This window comes from Gigantopelta aegis, chromosome 6 (assembly GCF_016097555.1).
Source record: "Gigantopelta aegis isolate Gae_Host chromosome 6, Gae_host_genome, whole genome shotgun sequence".
Classification (NCBI taxonomy): domain Eukaryota; kingdom Metazoa; phylum Mollusca; class Gastropoda; order Neomphalida; family Peltospiridae; genus Gigantopelta; species Gigantopelta aegis.
The window spans coordinates 76,536,215-76,548,862 of NC_054704.1; the positions used below are offsets into that span (position 1 = coordinate 76,536,215).

At 34.2% G+C, this 12,648-nt stretch overlaps 1 protein-coding gene across 2 annotated transcripts in view; it reads left to right on the top strand.

Moving 5' to 3' along the window:
* The window catches only part of LOC121374104 (serine/threonine-protein kinase ICK-like), a 46,551-nt gene that overhangs the window by 407 nt on the left and 33,496 nt on the right, over positions 1-12,648 (top strand). For both annotated transcript variants that reach the window (XM_041501038.1, XM_041501037.1), the window contains exon 2: positions 1,991-2,259. In XM_041501038.1, coding sequence (XP_041356972.1) covers positions 2,159-2,259 — 101 coding nt within the window. In that variant the 5' untranslated portion in view covers positions 1,991-2,158. The remainder of the gene's footprint in view (positions 1-1,990; positions 2,260-12,648) is intronic.

Below are 12,648 nucleotides of genomic sequence, written 5' to 3' on the forward strand. Positions count from 1 at the left end.
CTTAACCCCAACCCCAACCCCAACCCTAACCCCTAATACTAACCCTAACCCCTAACCCCTAACCCCTAACCCTAACTAAAAATAATAATGGAGGGGGCCAGGCGGATATTATACCCTTCCAACATAAGTAAATAAGACATAAGAATGCACATGGCTTGTCGATTGTGTGACATGATGAGATGGTCACCTGATTGGCTATTCATGAAACTTTCAGGCATCAAAATAAACAATGTGTCTGTTAACCCATGTACAGGTTACCACAAAATATGTGGTCTGACTACTTACTCCAAGACACCTCAAGATACCCCAAAACATCACCAAGACACCACCAAGATACCCCAAGACTCAATAAATATTTGTAAAAATTAATTAAAATGTACTATTTTATAAAATATTTAGTGGAAAATGAAGTAAAAGAATTCATTTTAAGCCTTAATGACAGTCGATTGCTAAAGGAGATAATCAACTATTTACCCCAAGACACTGCAAGATACCCCCCCAAGACACTGCCTATTTACCCCCAAAACATACACAATACCCCATATACCCCCAAGACTTTAAAGTGTATATAATTTTATTTTTAAAAGAGGTACACATTTTCTTGCTATTGTTGGTATATATATATATATATAGACAGAGACAGACAGACAGACACACACACAGATTGCAGTGTCTTGGGGGTAAATAGTCAATTATCTCCTTTAGCAGTCGGCTGTCATTAACGCTTAAAATTAAATTTTTATGTCATTTTCCACTAAATATTTGATAAAATAGTACATTTTAATTAATTTTTTAAAATATTTATGGAGTCTTGGGGTATCTTGGTGGTGTTTTGGGGTATCTTGGGATAAATAGTAGGACCCCAAAATATGTATGTTCCATTATTAGTATATTACTATAAAATACCTTCACGGACATACTAATATTTTGTTTTTCATTCATACCACTATTTTCACTGTACTGAAACTCTATGTGTATCTAAATAAAACTTAGTTGATCAAAATTTAGATGGGGTAATTTTAGTTTAATAACTTTCTGTGGCGATTTTTATGATGTGGTAACCAGAACGACTGTTCTCGACTTATTTTGATCCCTGAACTTTTCATTCTTACACCACATATTTATCAATACAGTGTAGGTTACACAAACAATACTATAACCGTACACATGGTTAATCAAAAGAATTAAAATATGTCTCACCTTTACAAAGCAAAAAGGTGAGTCAGCTAGTTTTGGATAGGGATGTTTTTTGGGGTTTTTTCTTGCATCGTGTACTATTCATAATTATTCAAACACTCTCTGGATATATATAGCCGTGTCCTTACATAAACAGGATACAAGTATCGCTAGAAGACTAGCTTAGTTTATAAAATTAAGATTTTCTTCTTTAAATATTCATGTAATCATGTACACCCATGTCACATAAGTCTGCGCGGCATATAAATCTGCGTATGTTAATTACGTTACATTATGTCCTAAAACAAGTGTTGGGGTTTGTTTGTAAATAGTTTGTAAACAAACAGACAGCGTTAATTTAATTAATATAACAGTTGTCAAAACAACACATATATATAAAATAACAATTTGATTGAATAAAACTTTGAATTAATGAACTAAAGGAACACGTTTGCCAGCTTCATTCAACATGTTTTTGTATCATCTGTCAACGCTTCTATCTGTCGCTGCTGTAATGATCAACCATGTATGTGAACATATATAAGTTAACATAAAAGCTGCAAAGCATCCATAAATAAATAAATAAATTCTGTTAACGGAAAAGTGCTCAATACTTGTTTAATTTTTAACTTTCAGTTAGCAAAACATTTATTGTTCTATTGTATTGTGGTGGTAAAACAAATATTTTTAAAGATATATTTTGCCTTTAAAATATAACACAAATGCTTAGGTGCACAGACTTTAGTGCCACCAGTGTATATGAAAGATACATGATGTATTACCAGTAGACTAATAATTGTTTCATATTTTACAGGAGAAATGTGACACATTCCTGTGGACTTCTGTGACTGAAACAATTCTGTTACATGGTTGAGGCATGTCTGTAGAACTGACAGTTGTGATAACCTGCATACTATTACTGAGGACTGGCGTTGGTGACCGTATTCTGTAGTGTGACTAGTAGAAACACTGTGTGTTCGAGATGAATCGCTATCAGATAATCAAACAGCTCGGTGATGGCACATACGGCAGTGTCTTGCTGGCTAACACCATTGAAGGAGGTGAAAAGGTTGCTATTAAAAAGTAAGTACTGTTTGTAATAATATGGCAGTGTCCCAACAGACCTGTCAACCTTTAGTCAAGAGAAAGCAGGAGGTGTGTGTTGAAAAATCTGGAGATTTTGTCAAAAAACAGGAGACGTTTTTAAATGGATACCCTCCAACTTAATCTAGAATTAAAAAAGTGGAAGTGACTTGTCCCTTTTCAGAAGAAAATGTGTGAAGTTAACATTTATCAGTATTGATGGTAGTCTTTTCTTGGAAAGATTTCTACCTGTTACCCCCATTATATATTGATACATGTATAAAGAGGGAAATAAAATGAAATGGTTAATTTAACGACGCACTCAACACATTTTATTTACGGTTATATGGCGTCTGACATATGGTTAAGGACCACAGATATTGAGGGAGGAAACCCGCTGTCGCCACTTCATGGGTTACTCTTTTCGATTAGCAGCAAGGGATCTTTTATATGCACCATCCCATAGACAGGATAGTACATACCACAGCCTTTGATGTCAGTCATGGTGCACTGGCTGGAGCGAGAAATAGCCCAATGGGCCCACTGACAGGGATCGATCCCAAACCGACCGTGTATCAAGCAAGCGCTTTACCACTGGACTACGTCCCGCCCTTATAAAGAGGGAACCTCACTCTAACCAAAAAACTAACCCTAACCGTAACAACAGGGGGGTAACGGTGAGACATTTGACCATTTTTACCATATTCCTCATTCATTCGGAAATGTTAGAAAATCTACACTTTGTTTGAAACGTAATATTACGTTAACAAATACTAGTACTACTTTTGGTAATAAAATTTAATAGTTTCATTAAAAATGAGTTAGTATTAAGCAACTGACAATTAATGTGTCACTGTTATGTTAAAACATGAAAGTAATTATAATAATTAGTATTTTCTGGCATTAATGAAATAAATCTGGCCAAGAACTATACTCTTCAAAAAAAGTAGGGGAACTAATAAGAATTTATAATTGCCAAAATTGTAAGATATATTAGCTGTGGGGAATGGTTATATGATAATAGTGAATTAATTGAGCAAACATTACAACCGGTAGTTCATTATTACAGTAGGTTTTATGACCACCAAAGATCTTGAAGTAAATCGTAAATTCAAACAATAAAAATGACTAAAAACAAAACAGTAACAACTGTATGATCAACAATGAAAAAGGTTGACAGAAATAATGTTCCACAGTGATTAATTGACCTTCCTGGAGATTGTCAAAATTGAGAATGACACCCCACGCATGTGTACGGGGCAACTGCATAATGCACATGCAAATTATGGAATGTGTTTTGGTGTGTTGAAAAACAGACCTGAACATTCTTTACCAGGATGTCTGTGGTCAAAACGTATGTTCAGTCTAATAGTTGATATTAACATTAATATTTCAGATTCCCCTACTTTTTTTGAAGAGTATATAACATTTGACTGGTCACTGATAATGGTATGAATCGTGATACCGGACATGCATTGTTGTATAGTCTGGCACCAAAGTAACACAACTGACTGATACGGTGTTATGTGAGCTACCTTTGTATGACACCTAACAAGTCAGTGTCTTGATGTCAGTCTGTTGTGTTGTGTGATTTTGTTTTTGAAATTTTATCCAAAATATTATGGCAAACTTTACTTCTACTCACTACTGCTAATATAACTTGGTGGAAAAAAAACCTCTCAGTTTCTCCGGCTAGAATAGATCTGAGTCTTACTAAATAGTAAAAGTGATGTCCATTTTCGTCACGTCCTGGCTAATTTTACTTTCCACTTTCTAAATCATTTTGTTTTACAAAAAAACTAAATTTGGCATGACATATTTATACTACTATTTACTTATTGAGTCTATAAATGATAAAACTGCATTTCCATTTAAAAACAACTTTTATTGAAGGAGATCGTAAGAGTCAGAATGTCACGTCCTGGCTTAGATCATTACCATGGAATGGCCCTATTAAAAAGAGTGTCAGGATTGAGTTTGCTGTCATTGTATTTTACATACATTGTATTTGTGACTAATAGAGCCTTTTAATTTTAATAACTAACATTATATTAACATATTAAATACATTCTCTTGTTTATAATGTCAGCTTGTCTGTACAATGCACCTTTAATTAACTCACACCCAAGTGTTTTAACATGTTTTACAGATACTGTTCATATATAACAAGTGTGAACGTTTATAAGCTGCATGCCAAATTCATGTATTTACAATACAATGGTTCAGGATCGGTAAACTCGGACATTTATAAGCTGCTCATACAATTAGAAGAAAACATTATTGATTTATTGGTTCATTTTTGCAACACATGTTTCTACATTGACATGTACCAATTACTTCATAAATAATTCTTGGTTTTCACTCGCCTTAGCATTTTGATGAGTGCAATTTTTCACTTGCCTTTACAAGCCTTTTGAGGTGTGTGATTTTTCACTCGCCATGGTTTTTCAAAAGCCAAGGACTGGGTGTATATTTTTTGTGATCTGATATTAAGTTGTCATATAAAAAATGTATGCATTTTGGCAGTAACATATTTTCATCATCGTGTTCCTGTAATCTGACACATGAGCAATCTTTTGTGACCATTACCAAAACAAATCCAATTCTCAAAAGCATCCGATCAGTTCTGCAATTTCACAATATTGTTTTGCTACTGTATTGTTTATTTGTTAACAATCACTGCATAAATGTATGAACACTACATTATATTTCTTATCTAAAATCTAGTCATTAAAATTATAGTAATAGAACATATTTACCAGGGCATAAAATTTGGCATGGACTATTTTGTTGTTCGTCTGTCGGTTATGCAAAACCAATATCGTTCGTACAGAAGCTGTAATCATTCGTCAGAAAAAAGAAGAAAAAAGAATCACTGTTTTTTTTTAAGAAAATAAGCTTACATTGCCGGTGTGATAAAAAAATACAATGTATCTATTTGAAATCAGCATGACAGTCGATACAGTCAGCAGCGCGGTCATACAAAATCGGCGCAGTGTTTAGAAGTCTCAAAACAGTTTAGTAACATAATGGCACGTTCCCTTTTATCATTTCACTACAAAATAAACATATATCCTACTTTTGTCTTTATTTTTTAAACAATATCTTAGCCTATTTTAAACATGTTTTAAATGTAAAACACTACACATTCGTGATTTCCTATGACTTAATTATTTCTAATTTCGTTTATCGGGTGGAAGAAAAATAAATTGCAGTACATAAAATTTGGCTTGAACGATTTTGTCTGTAGGTTATGAAAAACCAGTTGAATATTAACATAAACGGATCGTTCGTGCAAAGCTGTAATAATTCATCAGAAAATGCAAACAAATGTGTGTTGGCTAATATCATCAATGTTTTGGAAAACTGCTTGCAGTGGAAAATCCTTAACCTAGATGTATGTCATATATATGCTTGATGGTAATGTTCTAACCAGCTTTTTTTCCCAATCGTTCAGTGTATTCAGCTATTTCCTTCACGACCACAGTCTACTTTCGTTATAAAATGCTACATGCATCAACATATTTACAGTTTATGGAAATATTGCTGAAATTATCGAAGTCCTGGCGTCACGATATTCAGTGTTTGAAGCATGTCACAGAACCTTTATGGGTAGTTTCTTAGAATATCATATTATATACCAATGCAATTTAATAACACTGATGAAAACAAAATATGTTTAAAAAATTATAGATGGCTGTCATGGAAATCTCTCTCATCGCTATTCCAAGCCAATCAAAATGAGTCGGCCGATTATGGATTCTCCGCAGAGTTCGACACTTGTACAGCTTCTTTGGACTGAATCGGGACTATTAATAGCAAACACTATGGCATTCTAGCGACTGTACCTAGTGTTGGACAGAATGACCGCTAATATTAACTTTGTGACTGTCAAAGCATGCCAATACACAGCCTCATCTGGCTCCTGCGAAGGTACCTGTGTACCCATTTTACCTGGCACATGAGCATGTACCATGTATTACGAACATGCACTACAGTGCGCGAGTTCTCGTGCCACTGTCACGGGGTAAATCGTGTTCTCGTTACATGTACTATGAATAGCATTTTATAGAATTTCTAATGAATCCAAACTAACGTTAATAAATTTTTGTTAAATTATATCAAGGTTTTAACATGTTTGACAAATATCATCTGCAGATCAATATTATACTTGTTTAAGCCTACATTGAAATTGGTTAAATATTAATAAAAACATTCTTCCCCAAAAGAGGTCAAAAAAGATTTTGACACACAACAATTTTCATGCGTCAGTCGGGTTAGGACAAACAAACCTTAATTTTTATTTTCGCCTGGTAGCTTTTAAGTTAGTTCTAGCACACACAAAAAAATATTTTTTCATATTTATGATAGGAGAAAAGCTACGAAAACTACTGAAGAAAATCGTTTGTGTAAATACTAAAACCACATGAACGACATATTGATTGTCTGAAAAATTCAAATTTTATGCCCAGTTTACCATTGTCATAGTCTCTCTATGTGTGACCTATAAAATGCATTGGGTAAAAAAATGTGATGTCATTTGACTCATACTTGCAACATTACATTTGGTTTGGGGCGGAGCCCAGTGGTTGAGCATCAATCCCGTTCGGTGGACCCACTGGGCTATTTCTCATTCCAGCCAGTGCACCACAACTGGTATTATATGTCTGTGGGATGGTGCATATATATAAAAGATCCCTTGCTACAAATGGAAAAATGTAGCAGGTTTTCTCTCTCAGACTACCTGAATATGTAAAACGAACCAATTTGTTTACATCCAATAAGCAATGATTAATAAATCAGTGTGGTCTTGTGGTGTCATTAAACAAAATAAATTTTTAACTTTTTGTTATTGCATTGTCCTACTTCTAATATGCACATATTGATAAAGTAAGTTCTCTGATCAATGCAGCTTATTACAATACCAGTGGATTAAATGTTAAACTAAAAGTCACATATAAACAGCACCATTTAGGGCTAGCACTGGCACTCGCCAAATTCGCCAATTGTGAATTTTGAAATCAGTTGGCAAATTTTATTTTAGTTTGGCGATATAATTTCATGTAATAATTGACGTTTTAAAGAAAATATCTGTTGATTTCTGCAAGTTTTGAAATTTAATAGACAATTTTACGAAATGTTTTGCTCAACCAGGGCTAGCCCTGCCATTATATAAACTTCCCCTTCTGATTTGAAAACAAAAGTACGGGGCTTCTAGATTATGGTAGCCCTCTCTCATGGCTAGTGATATTCAATGTTGGGTTAGTAAATAACTACTATTGCCATGACCGACGGCTAGTGAAATTTTTGGGTCAGATGTTGCAGTTAAGTCTATTTTGTAAATATGAATATGAATATGAATAAATTACAAAGTTATAGCAATACTCAGAACAGTGCGTAAAGTGGTTTACATCGTTGCTATACATATACCTGCATGTGTGTTCAAAATAAAGGCTTTTAGAGAAAAAATAGCTGATGTAATAAATAGAATAACAAACTGTACCAGTTATTATCAAATTTGATAATAACTGGTAACTCGTTTATTATCCTCTATGTTACTACTGTTTAGTAAAATTGTATTAACTTGAAGTAAAGTAGGGCTAGTGAATGTTTAATTGTGGCTAGTATATTTTTAAAATCACTAATCCCATGGCTTGTCGATTTAAAAAATAATAATTTAGAAGCCCTGAAGTAGCAGGTTATATACAAAATATGTATTATACAGCATGTTTCTTGTTGTCCAAATGTTTGTAACAGTTAGTATCCCAAATAGTTTCTTATAAATATACAAATATATAATTATATATGGAAGAGTCAAATATGAAATATGGAAGAGTATAACACTCTTTAAAATAAAAAAAATTCTGTGAAAAATAAAGTTGTTCAAGGAATTTTGGTCAAAATAGGCTTTATTGGTACATGCATGTATACATCATAATAATTTATCCTTGGAACATTATAGTATGGTCACTATAACATCTCAATTTGTTACACACATTTCAGAGATCACTCGAATGTACACTTTTTGAAGTCACTGTTCGAATAATATTATTCACGGTTCTGGCGGGTTTTGCACATCTCTGTTAAACCTGGAGAACTGTCTTGCACGTCCTCTGCCAAATCCTATACCACAACCTCTAGTTGACTGTGATCTAACACTTGCGGCCAAAATCGTAGTGGCTTTTTCAAGAATGTCCAGTGATCACGGAGTAAACCCTGATGTGTTTTTCTGTAGTATGTGATACAATCAGGCCACGTCTGAGTTGAACTGACCTTGTACTAGTAATGATGAAAATTCTTCTTGCAACTATCGTACTTGAGCATCCTGAACGTGCCACAAGTCTAATAAAGTTTCATCACAAACTTGAGATCCTTCAATTGTTAACAGTAACTTAAGAGTTGTTTCAGCAAAACGGCCACATTTTTGGATCACATTCGCAAACGGTTGATCCGCCCTTTTGACCCCCTCGGGTCGTATCTTATAATTTTAAGTCTGATGGCACTTTTATTTTTATAGCAAAGTCTTTTATCACGTTAAAGTTACGTTGTATATCATCGGTGGCACAATACTGTTCATGTAATGCGGGACCGACTGACTCCGTTTTTCTTACCCCTCGGGTGTTCAGTGGCCCACCATTGGCCTCGTGACGCTGTGTACTGCCATTATGGTTATCGGTAACGCTTTCCTCGAATTCGTCTGAAGGATTCTTGTTATCATTAGACGTGCAAGTGTCGCTACATTTGGATTGAATTTCAAGCTGGTCAACACGCTGGCTCAATTCAGCAATGGCTCTACTGATTCCGTCCAACTTACAAAGGATTTGTTCCTCCATCAAATTGAGGATTACTTGAGGGTGTAGCGCAAAGTAAAGAACTGACGGTGACGTTATACACCCCCACCTATACTAGTGTTAAGCTATTCCCCTTGACTACACACATGACTTTTCCATTTTAAGAATGCTGGAAAAATTCCAATGCAAGATTGCCATTGAAATTTTTTTGTTTGAACATTACTAATGCACCTGAATGTGTTTGAAGAAAATCTTGTGCTTAAAAAATTGTACCTATTATGAAATATGGATTTCAAGTGAAATTTTGTAAGATATACGTTATTTATTGTGTACGAAGCCAGAACAAGGGTGTGAAAAGTGACTCGTCGACCTTAGTCAAATACATCTAGAAATTACTTGACCATCAGTATTTTCACTTGTCCAAATAAATTATTTGTTTCATTCAAGTGCAAGAACAATGTCTTTTACTGCTCAAAATGAAACTGCATTGAAAATGTTTTACTTGTCCATAGGACAATCATTGAGGTAAAATTTGTTTGTCTAAGCACATTTTCACTGTTATGGAATACGCTTTCAGTAACCGTGAAGAAAAAATATATTAAAGGTTTTTGAACTCTAGTTTTGACAGTGTTCGACTTCCATCGATTCTCCTTTAATCAAATTATTTAGTTATTGTAATACTTAAATTAGTTACATTCCTGATTATGATTTGTTTCAGAAAAACAGTTGAAATTAAAATAGGGATAACACTACTTAATGTTTTCCCAATTTGTGGATGTAGATCAATGCTTTTACTTTTACAAATTTATTGACTCTGCTAACATGTTGCCAATAAAATTGAATTTGCAAAATCCACTGATTTACATCTACAAATCGAAAAGCATGGTATGGTTATCCCCTAATTACATGTTCAAGACATTCATTGAGGTGTTTCATTTCTATATACTGAGAGTTAATCACTTAAATTAGGTCCAGCATTCAGGGATCATTCTGTTGCGCATTGTGTCATGATTTGCTGTACACGTTTCACAGATCACTACACAATAAAATATTAAATACTCTGTAGTACATGTTGTTGTTAATCAATTTTCAACTGCCATTAATCAATTTTTTTTAAACCAGTTGACTGCTTGTTGCTTTTAATATTATTTTGAGAATGTGACTGTATTTGGTCACTGTTTAACAAAAGTCTCTTTTCTATATAATATAATATAATATAATATCAGGCTTTCTGCCAGAAAAGAATTTCAAATTATGTAATAAGAACAAAACGGATCATAATTACCCCTATTACATGTAGATGGTTTAAAATATTTTGAAATTGGACACTGCATTCATAATACTTTGACAAATTTTTAAACAGCAGTTTTCTTAATAAAATCTATCCATTAATTTCCAAGATTTTAGAATACTTAATTTTACCCTTTGTACACTGGCAGAAACCCTAATATTTAACGCATGAAACAGACGCGGCAAATATGATAGTGTAGTTTATTTATGATAAAATGGTCAAATAAAGAAGTTACTTTTTCAGCCATCTTTGTCTGTTCGTGTAAAATAATTGTTTATTTATCAAATGGATGAAAGATAGAAAAAGTACACCCTCAGTGGTGGAAATTTCGACCCTGGAACTCTGCAAGCCTCGTCTCTGGTCGAAGTTTCCACCACCTTACATGTAGGTGTAAATACTTTTTTGTAAATACTTTCAGTTTGGATAAGTGTTTTGGAAATAACAAAGAAATACAATATGTGTGTGCAATTTACAAATCTCTCTCTGTCTCTCTCTCTCTCTCCTTCCCTCTCTCCCTCCCTCCCCCTCCCTCCCTCCCTCCCTCCCTCGCTCTCTCTCTCTCTCTCTCTCTCTCTCTCTCTCTCTCTCTCTCTCTCTCTCTCTCTCTCTCTCTTTTTCTGTCTGTCTGTCCTCCTGTTTCTGTTCATTTCTCGTGCGTTGTGTGTGATTGTTTTTCTCACAGCTATTGTTTTGTCTGCTATGTTTTGTAAAAATTGTATTTGTAAAATGTAGGGAGAGACCTTAATATAGGCATCGCCTGTTGGTCAATCCCAAACATTGAACGTTAATAAATATTGTTTAAAAAAAAAATCAAAAAAAAAATCAATCAGCTCGGAAATAAATAACTTTTAGTAGTAAAAATTATATAGTATGAAAAAAATGTGATCCCTGTGGGACGGACTATAGCAGAAAATCTGGCCACCTAGTAAATACTGTTTGGTCCTGATTCGCCAAACTAATGAGATATTGTTCATTTCTGGACCCATAAATCATATTTTGTTTTTCTTTGTATAATACATTAAAAAAAAATTCTATTACATGATAGGTATAAAGTATAAATGTATTTTACTTTTTTTATCTGTTTTGACAAAATCAAAAGGCAAGAAATAGGTAGAGATGGACACTGCATTCATAATACTTTGACAAATTTTTAAACAGCAGTTTTCTTAATAAAATCTATCCATTAATTTCCAAGATTTTAGAATACTTAATTTTACCCTTTGTACACTGGCAGAAACCCTAATATTTAACGCATGAAACAGACGCGGCAAATATGATAGTGTAGTTTATTTATGATAAAATGGTCAAATAAAGAAGTTACTTTTTCAGCCATCTTTGTCTGTTCGTGTAAAATAATTGTTTATTTATCAAATGGATGAAAGATAGAAAAAGTACACCCTCAGTGGTGGAAATTTCGACCCTGGAACTCTGCAAGCCTCGTCTCTGGTCGAAGTTTCCACCACCTTACATGTAGGTGTAAATACTTTTTTGTAAATACTTTCAGTTTGGATACACTGAGGGTGTACTTTTTCCATCCCACATGACCACATACAGGGCACAATATTTCACGCGAACCGCCGTTCTGTTCGCGTGTCGGTTACGCAAAATTAAATTTACGCGAACCGCAAATCGGTTACGTCATGATCTGTAAACGTTCAGAAATTAAAACTTGCAAACTTCACAATTACAGGAAGTTTATTCATGCAGACATACTACTGGTATTCCGACAAATGTTTTAGACTGATTTTTAGATACTTGATGCGCAGCAAACCAGTAAGGTCTCACTACACAGATCACTTCCGGGTGAGAGTTCATTCATCATGGTCCACTATAGTTCCTAATTGTGACACATGTTGTGGTTCACATATTCACTTCTAGGAAATGGTGAAGAATTAAAGCAATATGTATGTTTAATGGTAAGCCTTCTGGCTGTATTTTGCCCATGTTATTTTGTAATATTGTGCATCGACCTTTTGGGACATGGGTATATAGCGCAAGTGACAGCCGGAGTGAATCGGTTAATGAACCACCTGTTCGGACCGGTACTACAGCCAGATGCGGTCATATAGCAAGAAACTGAGATGGAAATGTTCTCAATTTTGGAGTGAATATAAATGCTTATATAATGTATGTTCGCAATGGTGTATGTTGTTAGTGCCAACGAGAACCTGTTCTATGGGCAATCTTCGCTTGAAGTTGGGCAGTTTAACATGGGTTTCAATGGCAGATGACATCTGTGTAGTGAGACCATAATGTAAAACATGAAATTACTGTTTATCCCAAAATTTATAAGTTTAGCAAGCCAAA